We start from the raw sequence: 15750 nt of genomic DNA on the forward strand, positions 1-15750 counted from the left end.
AAAGTCATTAAGGATGTATTGGATTTTAATAGAATTAGCAATCTTGGTCTACATGTAGATCACCCAGTGGCTGAAGAATACACATTTTTTTCCAAGTCCACATAGGGTTTTTTTTTTTTTAAAGATTTAAAAAATAATTTTTTTGTTTTTTTTTTTGAGAGACAGAGCGTGAGCCGGGGAGAAGCAGAGGAGAGAGAGAATCCCAAGAAGTCTCTGCCCGGTCAATGCCCAGAGCCCAGCACAGGGCTCAAACCCACGAAACTGTGAGATTACGACCTGAGCTGAAATCAAGAGCCGGACGCTTAACCAACGTAGGGTATTTTTAAATTAGCCGTATGCAAGACACAAAACAAATCTCAACAGATTTCAAAGATCAAAATCATTCAATGTGTGTTCTCCAGCTATAGTTGGGTAAGCTGGAATTAAAAAATGAGATATCTAAAAAAATCTCCATATGTTTTTCAGTTAAGAAATGTATTCATAGGGGCACCTGGGTGGCTCACTCGGTTAAGTGTCTCTTGATTTTGGCTCAGGTCATGATCTCATGGTTCATGAGTTTGAGCCCCGTGTCGGGCTCTATGCTGGCAGTATAGAGTCTATTTGGGATTCTCTGTCTCTCTGTCTCTCTGGCCCTCCCCAGCTTGTGTGCTCTCTCTACCTCTTACCTCTCTCTCTCTCTCTCTCTCTCAAAAATTAACTCTTTAAAAAGTATTAAAAAAAGAAATGCACTTGTAAATATTTCATGAAGCAAAGAAGGAATCATGGAAATCAAGAAAACATCCTGAATGGTAATGACATGAAAATCATGCAAATGAAAATATTACATATCCGAACTTGGGCATGCAGCTAAATCTATAATTTTGAAGAAATGCATATATTAGAAAGGAGAAAAAGCTAAAAATCAGTGATGTCCACTATAAAAAGAAAAACTCAAAGAGGAAATGCAACAGATAAGAGCATGAATTAATATAAAACAAACATACAAAAGAGTGTCAACAAAGCTTGAAGTTGGTTCTTTGAAATGTCTGGTAAAATTTGTATGCCCCTGGTGAGACTGAGCATAGAAAAGAGAAGGCACAGTCAAGACCAGGAATGAAGAAGACATTGCTTCAGTCTGACTAACACTGAGAAGGAGTTAAGAGTATATTATGTGTAACTGCATGCCTATAAATTTGAAAACACGGGTGATGTCCTAGAGAAATATAACTTACCAAACTTATATAAGAAGAAACGGAAAATCTGAAAAGTGCTATGAACATAGAAAAATTAAATCGGTAATTAAAAACCCTCTCACATTTGTCATTTATGGTGGCAAGATTGCTGGAGGACCTCCGTGTGTTGGTCTTCCAGGGTCAAGTGCAGGCAGAAAAGAGAATTATTTCGGTTCGGAAGGGTTCTGAAGTTCTGGGCCTGACTCTACTCTGCAGAACTAGGAGTCAGACCTGCCTCTAAAGCAATCATGTGGACAGGTGGCTGCATGCTGAGACAGTTATGTGCACATCCCTGGAATTGGAAGGAGGGACAGCTGTTCCCTGCCACACAAGGGAGGGGGTCGATGCTGCATTGCCACAGCCAACATGTGTTCATCAGAGTGAAGCAGATGGACACAGCCAGATGTTGGAACAGAGATGACATTTGTCGAGATAAAGGGAAAGGACAAATGGAATTCACGTGAGGAGTGGAGAATTCTGCTCAGATGAAAACCACAGAGAGAGAGAGAGAGAGAGAGAGAAGCCACCCCCCCACCCCAGGATGACTGGGAGGGGTCATGTCAGTAGGAGGCAGTGTAGGAGCTATAGCCTTCATGCCCCCCATGAAAACATACACCTGTCCATTAGTGGAAACGGTCTTGGGAGGGCTTAAGTGTCCAGCTAAGAACCTGTGGCAACACAGTGGAGCAAAAATATAGACAACTGCAAAAAAAGGATCCCTGGGGAGATGGGATTACACGAGGCCTCAGGAAATGGCTAGGATCAAAGAAGGTGGGGCTCTGTCAGTGCCATGGCGAGTGCCATCATGGCCCCCAGTGGCATGCTCTGGGGAGGCCCTCGGAGGAACTCTGCAGCCCCTGTAGCAGCCTGGGGTCCCTACAGCTTTCACAGCAGAAGACCCGTATGCTAGTGGGCAGACCCCAGTGGCCTGCCTCACAAAAGACGTCTTGGCCGTGGGTGTAACCCGATAGCCATTGCTGCCATAGACCCTCTGCAGAAGGAGATTCTGCTGTACCCTCTTCCCAGACCTTCTGGGAAGACCTTCTGCTCTTGTGCCAGCCTTGGACCAGGACTGTCTGCTGCCTCCCCAACGCTGTGCAGATCCCAGACTGCTGAACCCTGGCTGCTCCGGGTGCACCTGTGCTCTAGACCTCAGCTCCATGACAACGCCACACTTACGCACCTGAGGCACTGGAGCCACTATCATTGTGGGCTAGCCAGTGCCCCGGAACCTGGGGCCATCATCCCCCTGTGGGTGCCTGCCCTCCAGACTTCTCCATATCTGTGCCATAGGCACCTGTACTTCAGACACCCGTGCTGCCACTACCCACAAGCTGGACCGTGTGCCAGGAAGAATCACCTTAGCTGTGACATCCCCATGGGAGGAAAAACATTAGGAGGTACCCAGAAGCCTTCATGACTGAAGACCCCAACAGCCCTTAGAGCCACTGCTGCCACCTGTAGTTGAGGACCTCTGCCATCTTTGCTGATGCTGATTTTGGCTCATAGACCTGCACGGAGACTCCACTACTGGGCCTATCCTAGAACCACTACAGCCTACCCAGCTGATGTCCTGCACCCATTCGCAGATGGTCTTTACCCACCAAAACCCATCTGTAAAGGCTGCAAGAGGTGACTGTTTCATCAGTGCAACGTTAGCAACACGAGGTTACAAGAAACATAAAAAAAAGCAAGCAAACATACCACCACCAAAGGAACGCGGTAATTTTCCTGTAACTGACCCCAAAGAATTGAAGATGTGTGAATTGTCAGAGGATTCAAACTTAACCGTTTTGTTTTTTTTTTAATGTTTGTTTATTTTTGAGAGAGAGACACAGAGCATGAGCGGTGGTGGGCAGAGAGAGAGGGAGACACGGAATCCGAAGCAGGCTCCAGGCCCTGAGCTGTCAGCACAGAGCCTGACACAGGGCTCGAACTCACAAACCGTGAGAGCATGACCTGAGCCGAAGTCAGACACTTAACCGACTGAGCCACCCAGGCACCCCTAAACTTAACCGTTTTAAGGAAGCTCAGTGAACTACAAGAGAACTGTGAAAATTAATAGAAGGAAACCTTGTCTATAATGGAGTCAGGGGGCCAGCAGAGTTGCAAACCCAGCAGGAAGAGAGGGACCTTGCAGGTGGATGCTACTTTACTACCCCAGCAAGAGGAAGGAAGGTTTCTTCCTGGCAACAGCTCAGCCAATGAGAAACCACTATACTTCCAGCTCCCAGTTTACTTCAATGCACTTTTAGTTTACAACAGCCCCTCCCTACACCCCCCTCCTCTATAAAAGAGCCTCCTTTTTGGACTTCTTCTCCAGACTTGCCTGTTGTTTTACCATAGCTAGCTTGTCCCAGATTGAAATTCTCTGTTAAGAATACCCCCCCCCCTTTTTTTTTGGCAAAATAACAGTTTTATTTTTAAGGTTAACAGAATACATGAGACAACTCAACAAAAAATACGTGAGGAAAATGAGAAGTTCAGTAGAGAAATAGAAATCATGAAAAGAACCAACAAATATTGGAGCTGAAGAATACAGTGAATGAAGTAAAAAATGCAATAGACAGCATGAATAGCTGACTTGATCAAACAGAGGAAAGAATTTGTTAACTTCAAGACAGGTTATTTGAAATTAACTAGTCATAGGAGAAAAAAGAAAGAAGAATGAAAAAAGCGAAGAAAGCATATGTGAATTTGGGGGCACTATCAAGCAACTACTATCTGCATTGTGGGAGTCCCAGAAGAAGAGAGAAAGAAAGGTCAGAAAGCTTATTTAAGAAATTCCCAAATCTAGTAAGAGTTATGTACATCTCGGCACATGAATCTTACAGGTCCCCAAATAGATTGAACCCAAAGAAGACCTCACCAAGACACATTCAACTATCAAAAATCAAGACAGAAATTTGAAAACAGCAAGACAGAGAAAAAAAAAAAATACCCACTTCATTTCAAACAGGTGAATACCCAAAAGGCTTTCAGCAGATTTCTCTGCAGAAACCTTGCAGGCCAGGAGAGAATGGAATGATATATTTGCAGTTTTGAAAGTAAAACATGCTTGACAGCCAAGAATATTGGCAAAGCTGTCCTTCAGAAATAAAGGAGAAAGCCTTTCTCAGATGAAAGCTGAGGGAGTTCAGCACCACTAGACCTGCCATACCAGAATGCTAAAGAGAATTCTTCAAGCTGGAGTGAAAGGATCCTAATTAGTAACATGAAAAGACATGAAAGTGTAAAACTCACTGGTGAAAGTAAGCATATGGTCATCCAGAGTATGATGGTTGTGTACAAACCACTTGAGTATGAATGTTAAAAGTCAAAAGTATTAAACATAACTATATTTACAATAATTTCTAATGGATACACAATGTAAAAAAGATGTACATTGTGTTACCAAACATGAAATATGTGTGCGGGAAGTAGAAGTGTAGAGTTTGGTGTGCAGTTGAAGTTCCCAGCTCAAAATGGACTTATTTATAACTATGTTTTTAATGTAAGGCTCATATTATCACAAATAGCTTTAGTATGCAAAAGACAAAACAAAGCATACTTCTATGAAAAATCATCAAATCACAAAGGAAGATAGCATGAGAGGAAGAAAGGAATAAAGAACTACAAAGCCAGAAAACAATGAACAAGATGGCAAGAGTAAGTCCTTGCTTATCAGTAATTACTTTATATGTAAATGGATTAAGTTTTCCAATCAAAAGATGTAAACAGTATAGACTTCTGAATACCTCACTTTCAATAACGCATAGATCAGACAGAAAGTCAATAAGGAAATACTGACTGGAATGACACTGTAGTGGAACAAATGGATCTAACAGACGCCCAGAATACCTTCTCCCCACCCGCCCCCTGAATAGTAGCAGAACACACATTCTTATCAGCGTTCATGGAAGATTCTCCAGGATCACTTGGAAGATCATGAAACCAGTCTTAAATTTAAGAGGACTGAAGTCACAATGTCTTTTTTGACTACATGAAGCTATGCAGCTAGAAATCAGTAATGGGAGGGAAGCAGGAAAAGTGCAAATACATGAAAACAAAACATCTGAATAGCCAGTGGCTCAGAGAAGAAATCAAAAGGGAGATAAAAAAATACCTGATGGGGCGCCTGGGTGGTGCAGTCGGTTAAGCGTCCGACTTCAGCCAGGTCATGATCTCACGGTCCGTGAGTTCGAGCCCCGCGTCGGGCTCTGGGCTGATGGCTCAGAGCCTGGAGCCTGTTTCCGATTCTGTGTCTCCCTCTCTCTCTGCCCCTCCCCCGTTCATGCTCTGTCTCTCTCTGTCCCAAAAATAAATAAACGTTGAAAAAAAAAATACCTGAGACAAATGAAGATGGAAACATAATGCACCAAAACTTAAGGGATGTGGCAAAAGCAGTTTTAAGAGGAAAGTTTATAGTGATAAAGGTCTACATTAAGAAACAAGAAAGATCTCAAACAACCTAACTTCATACCTCCAAGAATTCGAAAAAGGAAAACAAAGCCCAGAGTTACAAGGAAGGAAACAACAAAGATGAGAGCAGAAATAAATGGGCCAGAAAAACAACAAAATATAAATGAAATGAAGAGCAAGCTTTTTTGAAAAGGTAAACTAAATGGACGTACCTTTAGCTAGACTAAGAAAAAAAAGAGGACTCAAAGTCAGGATTAAAAGATGAGGCATCACAACAATTGATTCCATAGTAATACAGAAAATCATGCGAAACTACCATGAACAATTACATGCTAACCTATTGGACAGCCTAGAAAAAATCAAGATAAATTCCTAGACTCACACAACCTACAAAGATTGAATCATGGAACTAGAAAACCTGAATGGATCTGTAACTGTAAGGAGATTAAGTAAGTAATCAAATCTCCCAACAAAAGTCCAGACCACTGGTGAAGTCTACCAAACATTTAAAGACGAATTAACACTAATCCTTTTCAAACTCCTCCAAAAGTAATGAAGAGGAACATTTCCAAACTAATTTTATCAAGTCACCATTACCCTGATACCAAAGCCACACAAGGACACCACAAGAAAATTATAGGCCAGTATTCTTGATGAATATACATGCAAAAGTTCTCAGCAAAATAATAGCAAACTGAATTCAATAGCACATTAAAAGAATGATAACTGTTATGTGGGACTTATTCCTGAGATGCAAGGATGGTTCAGGATAAGCAAATCATAAATGCGATACGCCACATCAGCAGGATGAAGGGTAAAATCATAGGCTCATCTCAGGTGCAGAAAAAAGCTTTTAAGAAAATTCAACATCCTTTCATGATAAAAATCACAACAAATGAGATATTAAAAGAACGTATTTTAACATAATAAAGGTCATATAGGACAAGCCAACAGCTAACATACTCTGTGGTGAAAAGCTGAAGCCTTTCTTCTTAGATTAGGAACAAGAGAAGGATGCCCACTCACCACTTCTATTTAACATTGTCCTGGAAGTTCTAACCAGAGCAATTAGGCAAGAAAAAGAAACAAATGACATCTAAATCAGAAAGAAAGAAGTAAAATTGTCTCTGCAGATGACATAATCTTGTATATAGAAACCCTTAAAGATTCCATCAAAAACCCCACAGAGGGGTGCTTGGGTGGCTCAGTCGGTTTGGGCTTCCAACTTCGGCACAGGTCATGATCTCACAGCTCGTGGGTTCGAGCCCTGCATCAGGCTCTGTGCTGACAGCTTGGGGCCTGGAGCCTGCTTCGGATTCTGTGTCTCCCTCTATCTGCTCCTCCCCCGCTCACACTCACACTCTCTCTCTCGCTCGCTCTCTCAAAAATAAAGCTTAAAAAATTTTTTTTAACACCCTGTTAGAATATAATTCAGTAAAGTTGCAGGATACAAAATCAACATGCAAAATTCAGTTGCATCTCTATGTACTAACAACAAGCTACCTGAAAGATAAATTAAGGAAGCAATTTTGGGGCACCTGGGTGGCTCAGTCGTTTAAGTGTCTGACTCTTGATTTCGGCTCAGGTCATGCTATCACGGTTTGTGAGTTCAAGCCCCGAATTGGGCTCTGTGCTGATAGTGCAGAGCTTTCTTGGGCTTCTCTCTCTTCCTTTCTCTCTGCCCCTCCCCTGCTCACACACACTCTCTCAGAATAAACTAAAAAAAAAAAAAAAAAAAAAAAGAAAGCGATTCCATTTACAGTAACATCGAAAACAATAGCATATCTAGGAATATGTTTCACCAGGGAGAGGAAGGAACTATATACACTGAAAACTATGAGACACTGAAAACTATGAGACACTGAAATAAATGGAAAGGCATCCCATGTTCTTGGATTGGAAGGATTAATATTGCTAAATATCCATACTATGCAAAGCCATCTATAAATTCAGTCCAGTCCCTGTCAAAATTTCAGTGGCATTTTCATAGAACTAGAATAAACAGTCCTAAAATTTAAATGGAATAACAAGACCCCAGGCAGCCAAAGCAATTTCGAGATGACAAACTTGGAGGCATCTCATTCCCTAGTTTTAAACTGTATTATAGAACCTTAGTAATCAAAATAGTTGGGTACTGACATAAAAACAGATGCAGGCTAATGTAACGGTCATTAGTCACAGATGATCAACTAATCTGTGACAAAGGTGCCAAGTACACACAATGGGGAAGGGATGGTCTCTTCAGTAAGTGATTCTGGAAAACTGGATATCCACATGTAGAAGAATGAAATTGGACCTTCATCTCATACCACTTATAGAAATCAACTCAAAATGGACTAAAGACTTCTCAGACATGATACCATAAAACTCCTAGAAGAAAACAGGAAAAAAGCTCCTTGGCATTGGATGTGACACTAAAAACACAAGCAGCAAAAGCAAAATCATAAGTGGGATTACATCAAACTAAGAAGCTTTTGCACAGCAAAAGAATCAAAATGAGAAGGCATCCTACAGAAGGAGAGGCAATATTTGCAAATCATATATCTGATAAGGGGCTAATACCTAAAATATGTAAATAACTCACACAGCTCAATAGCAAAAACAAAAGATCCCTCAAATAATCCAATTAAAAATGGCAGGGGCACCTGGATGGCTCAGTCGGTTAAGCCTTCAACTCTTTGTTTTGGCTCAGATCATAATCTTACTGTTTGTGAGTTCAGACCCTGCATTGGGCTCTGTGCTAACAGTACAGAGCCTTCTTGAGATTCTGTCTCTGCCTCTTCCCCATTCACTCTGTCTCTCAAAAATAAATAAACTTAAAAAAAAAATTTTTTTTAATGGGCAGAGAGGGCGCCTGAGTGGTTTCATCAGTTAAGCTTTGACTTTGGCTCTGGTCGTGATCTCACAGCTCATGAATTCGAGCCCCACATCAGGTTCTCTGCTGTCAGTGCAGAGCCTGCTTCAAACTTCTCTCTCTCTCTCTCTCTTTCTCTCCCTCTCCCTCTCTGCCCCTTCCTGACATGCCCACACTCTCTTTCTTCTCTCTCTCAAAAATACACATTTAAAAATAAAAATGGGCAAAGAATCTGAATAGATGTTATTTCCAAGGAAATCCTACAAATCGCCAGCAGATATGTGAAAAGGTGCTCAGCATTACTAATCATCTGGGAAATGCACATCAAAACCACAATGAGATCTCATTTCATACCTTTCAGAATCGCTTTTTTCAAAAAGACCATAGATAACACATGTTGGTAAGGATGTGGGGAGAAGGGAACCCTGTACACTGTTAGTGGGAATACAAACTGGTTAAGCCATTATAGAAAATTGTATGGAGGTTACTAAAAATTTTTAAAATAGAACTCCCATATGATCTCACAGTCCCACTTTTGGGTATAGATCTGAAGAAATCCCTATCTTGAAAAGATAGCAGTACACCCGTGTTCATTGCAACATTATTCACAGTAGCCAAGATGGAAATAAGCTAAGCGTTGACAGTTGAATGAATAAAGAAAATGTAAATATATACAATGGAATACTATTCACCCATAAAACCAAGGAAATCCTGCCATTTGTGACAACATGAATGAACGTGGAGGACATCATGCTAAGTGAAATAAGCCAGAGGGCTAAAGACAAATACTGTATGATGTCTGGGGAGGAAAATTCATACAACCAGAGAGTGGAATGGTGGCTGACAGAGGCACAGATTAAAGGAAAGCATGTGATCATCTCAATAGACGGAAAAAAGCACTTCATGAGATTCAAAGCCTGTTAATGACTTTAATAAAAAGAGAAGTATAAAGATGAATTAGTTTAATTTGATGAAGAATGTTTAAAAACAACAGCAACTATTTCTCTAAAATAAGTTTTTAATGTTTATTTTTTGAGAGAGAGAGAGAGGGAGACAGAATCAGAAGCAGGTTCCAGGCTCTAAGCTGTCAGCACAGAGTCCTATGTGGGGCCTGAACTCACAAACTGTGAGATCATGACCTGAGCTGAAGTCAGATCCGACTGAGCTACCCAGGTGCCCCAACAGCAAGTATTTCTTTTTTATTTTATTTTTGAGAGACGGAGATAGAGCACGAGTCGGGGAGGGGCAGAGAGAGAGGGAGACACAGAATCTGAAGCCGGCTCCAGCCTCTGAGCTGTCAGCACAGAGCCCGACGCGGGGCTCGAACTCACGGACACGAGATCATTGACCTGAGCCGAAGTCAGACACTTAACCGACTGAGCCACCCAGGTGCCCCAACAGCAAGTATTTCTAATAGTGATATGTCGAATGCTTTCTTTTTTTTTTTTTTTTTTTTTTTAAACATTTATTTAGTATTGAGAGACAGCATGAACGGGGAGGGGCCAAGAGACAGGGAGGCACAGAATCTGAAGCAGGCTCCAGGCTCTGAGCTGTCAGCACAGAGCCCGACACAGGGCTTGAACTCACAAACCATGAGATCATGACCTGAGCCGAAATCGGACACTTAACCGATGGAGCCACCCAGGCGCCCCTCGAATGCTTTCTTTTTGAGATAGAAAACAATCAGATACCAATTATCACCATTTATTTTCATCTCATACTGGAGGTCTTGGTGCAGTGTGGGGTATGATATCAGGAAGGAAGAGAAGGAGAGAGGCAGGGAGCAAGGGTGAGAAAGAGGAGAAAGGGGAAAAAATAATAGAAAAGCAGCAGGACTGAAGAAGTCTGCTTCTTGTAGTGAAATCTGAATTTCTGCAGAGGGAACCCAGTGTTACCTTTTGCTCCTCCAGGTAATTCCAGTCTGCAGCTAAGTTTAAGAGCCGGTTCCCTTTTGTTTGTAAATATTTATGGAGGTTATGGTAATGGTATAATGGCTTTATTTTTCATTTGAAAAAAAATGTCATTAATCTCAAAACAAGGTTTTCCAAAGTAAATTTTGGCTTGGTACCAACTTAAGGTAGGCTTCATTCTATTTTCAATTCCAATAGTAATCACTCTTCAAGTAGAATTAAATACATAATGAATGCCATATAATAGATGCCCAGAGCTGAGTGATTATTCTGATTTTTCAATGTAATTATAAATTGGTGTTCCGTAAGTGGTGATGTTTCTTTTAACATTACTTTTTGTTAAGCATTTGGACAGAACAAGATAACAACCTTTTATTGAGAAGCCCTTGCTATACAATTATTGTTTTGGGTCAGATTATAATTCTTTCCAAGGAATATATTTGTAAAACTTTTCCCACTCTGAGGTGGAAATTATCATGTCGGTTTTTTTTTTTTTTTTTGCAGTAATTATTTCATTTTTACCTCTGACTAATGGCACTTAATTATTATTTTAAAAAGCTATAAGGATTTGAAAGGAAGAAATAAACTATCATTATTTGTTGACAAAGTGCCTATATACATGGAAATTAAAATTTAGGAAAATGTTAAAATTAATAAGTGAATTTAGGTGAGGTAACTAGATGCAACAGTTTTTCTATACCAGCAATAGTTAGTAAATAGAAATTTATTACATTTCCATTTGTAGTAACATAATAATAGCAAACATGAAATAGAAATGATTCTGACAAAGTAAGTCCTTTATACCCCAGACCTTTAATAAAACGCTGAGAGAAACTTAAGAAATGAATCAAAAGATATATACCATGTTCATGGATTGGAAGATTCAATATTGTAAACACATTACTTTTCCCCAAATGGATTTACAGATTCATTGTGGTCTCAGTTAAAATTCTGACTTTTAAAAATTTTTTTTTTTTCAACGTTTATTTATTTTTGGGACAGAGAGAGACAGAGCATGAACGGGGGAGGGGCAGAGAGAGAGGGAGACACAGAATCGGAAACAGGCTGCAGGCTCTGAGCCATCAGCCCAGAGCCTGACGCGGGGCTCGAACTCACGGACCGCGAGATGGTGACCTGGCTGAAGTCGGACGATTAACCGACTGCACCACCCAGGCGCCCCTAAAATTCTGACTTTTAATGGGCACTGACAAGTTGATTGTATGGTATTTGTGGGAATGCAAAAGCCAGGAAAAACCAAGATACCCTCTAGAGGAAGGAAACTGTTCTGTTGAGTACTGGGACTAATTATGTAAACCCACAACTATAGAAACACTGTGGTACTGGAACAGGGGTAGACATTGAACAAGGGAGTAGAAGCACCCAGAGGTACGCCCACATCTTGATTGACAAGAATGGTCTGACTGCTAAGTGGTGATGATAGGATTGTTTTTATTTTTATTTTTTATTTTTTATTTTTTAAAAATTTTTTTTTTATTTTCAACGATTATTTATTTTTGGGACAGAGAGAGACTGAGCATGAACGGGGGTGGGGCAGAGAGAGAGTGGGAGACACAGAATCGGAAACAGGCTCCAGGCTCTGAGCCATCAGCCCAGAGCCCGACGCGGGGCTCGAACTCCCAGACCGCGAGATCGTGACCTGGCTGAAGTCGGACGCTTAACCGACTGCACCACCCAGGCGCCCCGATAGGATTGTTTTTAAAACAAAAAGGGAGTGGTGCCTGGATGGCTTAAGGGTCCAACTCTTTTTTATTTTTTTTATTTATTTGAAAGAGAGCCGTGAGTGGGGGGAGAGAGAGAGGGAGGGATGGAGGGAGGGAGAGGGAGGGAGAGAGAGAATCCCAAGCAGCCTCTTCTGCTAGCATGAGCCTGATGCGGGGCGCAAACTCACAAACCATGAGATCATGACCTGAGATGAAACCAAGAGTAGGTCTTAACTGACTGAGCCACCTAGGTGCCCAAGCATCCAACTCTCGATTTCATTTCAGGTCTTGATCTCAGAATTGTGAGTGCAAGCCTCATGTTGGACTAGCAATGGGCATGAAGCCTACTTAAACACAGGGTGTCTGGGAGGCTCAGTCAGTGAGGCATCTGACTCCTGATTTCAGCTCTGGTCATAATATCGCAGTTGGTGAGATCGAGCCCCGTGTCAGGTTCTGCGCTGACAGATTCTCTCCCCCTGGGTGCATTCTCTCCCCCTGCCCTCCTTTGGGGGGTTCTCTCCCCCTGCCCCCCTTTGTCCTCTCCCCAGCTCACACACTCACTCTCTCAACAAACAAAACCACTTTAGGTCCTATTACAGTTCCCAGGATGACTTGGGAGTGTGGGAGCACGGAGGCTGCTCTGGGAGGGGAACTGGCACAGGTGTGTAGGGAAGCCGGTTCGCGGCTCCTGAAGGCTGAGGCCCCTGTGACCCGGCAGCCCCGTCTGGGGTGCAGGCCCAGCAGATGTGTGCTGGCGTGTTCACGCTCGTGTGCTAGTGCATAGCAGCACACAATGGCACAGGAGTCATAGGGGAGTTGGGGAGTGAAACTATGCAGACACGCATCGTGGGCGCATCTCCCAGATAAAATGGCGAGAGAAGCCAGACAGGAAGGAGTAAACAGGAGTCTGCTGATACAATAGTCAAAGTTAGAACTAAGCTGTGGTGTTCAGAGCACGTGTTTGTGTGGCAGTGCCGTGAAGAAACCAGATGTGGACGTTTGTCACCGGCTGGGGGGGGGGCAGTGTGAGTCTGGGGGTGTGGGATCCCGGCGCCCCCCCTACCCCCTTGTATTTTTGTAAGCTTTTCATTTTAGTTTGATGCAATTTTAAGTAAAGAAGAGTAGCCTCAAAGGAGAAGTCAGTTGGGGAAACAGGACAGGCTCCGTTCGCTGCATATTCCCAGGCTCGGGAGCACACAGAAGCTCTGGGAGTTCCTGGGCGGGAGCCGGGGTCCCTTGCTTGGTTCCTCCCTCCCGTCAGCTCCTCCCTGAGGACCCCTTTCCAGAGGACGCTGGTGTTGGGTCGCGTGCTTCTGACCTTATCGGGGTCTGTTCATTGGAGGTTCATGTTCCCTCTGAGGCCGCGAGCGTGTGGGGTTCGCATAGGCACTGTGCTTTTATAAGCTCATCTGACGAGTTTGTGGACTGGCTGGTGGGAAGGATACCGGCGGCGTGTTTTCGTGTTTTCGTGCCACACCCCCAGCAGGTGGGGGCAGGTTGCGCCTGAGGGCTGAGTGCCCCTGAACCACCAGAGGGAAGGGGTGGGGGGTGGCAGGGGGGCATTGCTGGTGTGGGGGCCTGAGGGGAGAAGCCTGGCCGCTGCAAGGCGCGTCAGGCACACTGGAGAAGAGAAGACCAGCGTGTGGGGTCTGCGGGTCATAGAAGGCATCTTTCTGGCTAGGGAAGTGCCAGGTGAACAACACCAGAGTAGGCTGGTACAGAGGCATTTTCCTATTTCTTCTAGACACAGCGCCCTGTAAAGACCAGCTGTCCTTAAAGGAAAAATCCGGCTTCCCAGCCAGTCCACAGCATCTGAGCCAAACAGGCCCCAGGGACACCCCTGGCGGTGCACCGGCCCCTTTGCTGCCATCCTCCCCTCCTGTGACTGCTCTGCCCCAGGATGCGGCCACACCAGCCGCCAGCCCCAAGCCAGAGCCCGCAGTGGGGACTGCTGTGCAGGCAGGGGGCCCAGGGACCTCTCAGGGGATGGCCAGTGAGCGTGAGACCCCCCAGCCACTGGCAGAGACTCAAGACACCCAGCTTTCTGCACAACCCCTGGGTGCAGGTGGGGGGCCTTGTGCCCCACCTCTGGAGGCCCCCCGCTACCCCTCGGGTTTGGGAGAGCCCACCTCAGCCAGGGAGGCCATGGCCCAGGGTGAGCCCTTGCAGGCTCCGGCCCCTGCACCCAGCGCCCCCTGTGGGACCCCTCAGCCCACCCTGGGTCAGCCCCTACCCCCGTTGCCCCCTGCAGTAGGGGCCATCAGCCTGGCCACTCCCCAGCTCCCCAGCCCCCCACTGGGGCCCACCGGGGCCCCCCAGCCACCCTCGGCCTTGGAGTCAGATGGGGAGGGGCCTCCCCCCAGGGTGGGCTTTGTGGACAGCACCATCAAGAGCCTAGATGAGAAGCTTCGAACTCTGCTCTACCAGGAGCACGTGCCCACCTCCTCAGCCTCTGCCGGGACCCCTGTGGAGGCGGGGGACCGAGACTTGACCCTGGAGCCCCAGCCCGTGGTAAGTTCCGGCCCTACTAGGGTGGCGAGCACCCCAGGCACGCAGACCTGCCTCAGTCGGCTGTGGCCGCCCCACACTCAGGCCCACCCCCACGTTTTACAAAAAGTGGCTAATCTGGGGACTTGGGGAGTGTGTGTGCAAGGTCGGGACCCGGTCTGGACGGCCCCGGTCAGGGTGGCCTGGGGAGGAGCCCAGCCTTCATACAGAGGGGATCTGCAGGTCTCTGCACGCCTCACCAGGGGAGACTTAACGGCTCTCTCCGTTTCTTCCACCAGCCTGGAAAGTCAGAAACAGCCCCTGGGCTGGGGGCTGCATTGGAGCAGGCTGGGTCCTCGCCATTGACAGGTAATGAGCCCCAGGTCACCTGCCAGACCCCCAGTGCTTTCAAGGTGCATCCCGCGTCTCTACACTTCATCCCTATAGCATCTTGGGTGGGACTCAGGCATAGTGGGAGCCCGTCGTGATGCGTTAGTTAAAGCCCACTGTGTTCTAACAGAGCACGTGCTCAGGCCCCAAGGTGAGAAAGGCCTTTGTAGAAACAGCTGGGCTGGGTGTCAGGTGGTGATCAGGGACTGCCCGGCTGCCCGGTGCTCTCCATGCGCTCTGGCAGGCATCCCTGAGCCCCGTGTTCTTTAGAAGGTTACGAGATGCGGGAGCTTGTTTGGGTAGAGTGCAGGGCTGGGGCTGAGAGTTTCCAGCTGTCCGTGGAAGCTGCCGGCCTGGGGCCACCAAGTTCCTGCTGTGGAACTTCCTCTGAGGCTCCTGGGTGCTGCGGGTCTCTGTGGGAGCTCTTGTGGTGGTTCTCATTTCATTACCTGAACACCTGTGTGTCAACCCAAGGGGGTGGGTCTGACCTTCCGAGGTGGGGTTTCTTCTTGGCCTGGGATTCCTCGGGAGATCAGCAAGATAAAGGTCCAGCTGACCTTGTGACAGGACCCTGGGTCTGTGTCAGCGGCAGGTGAGGCCCCAGTTGGCAGAGTGAGGGGAGTGGCCTACTGGGCCTCTGGATACTGCATTCATAGGTGTCACACTGTCGAGGGATGGGGACAGCTGGCACAGGAGTCAGAAGCCCCAGCAAAACGGAGGTTAAAGCAGGAATGCTCCGGGGGAGAACGTAAGACGCTGTCCCTGAGCGCCTGCTC

The 15750-nt window shown here is 45.4% G+C and overlaps 1 protein-coding gene across 10 annotated transcripts in view; it reads left to right on the plus strand.

Moving 5' to 3' along the window:
- The window catches only part of WNK2 (WNK lysine deficient protein kinase 2), a 134250-nt gene that overhangs the window by 80982 nt on the left and 37518 nt on the right, over window positions 1-15750 (plus strand). For all 10 annotated transcript variants that reach the window (XM_086684766.1, XM_086684764.1, XM_086684767.1 and 7 more), the window contains 2 exons: window positions 13842-14608; window positions 14884-14953. In XM_086684766.1, the coding sequence (XP_086540892.1) occupies window positions 13842-14608; window positions 14884-14953 (837 nt within the window). The remainder of the gene's footprint in view (window positions 1-13841; window positions 14609-14883; window positions 14954-15750) is intronic.

Source organism: Puma concolor, chromosome D4 (genome assembly GCF_028749965.1).
Source record: "Puma concolor isolate L17-30 chromosome D4, mPumCon1.1.hap2, whole genome shotgun sequence".
NCBI lineage: Eukaryota > Metazoa > Chordata > Mammalia > Carnivora > Felidae > Puma > Puma concolor.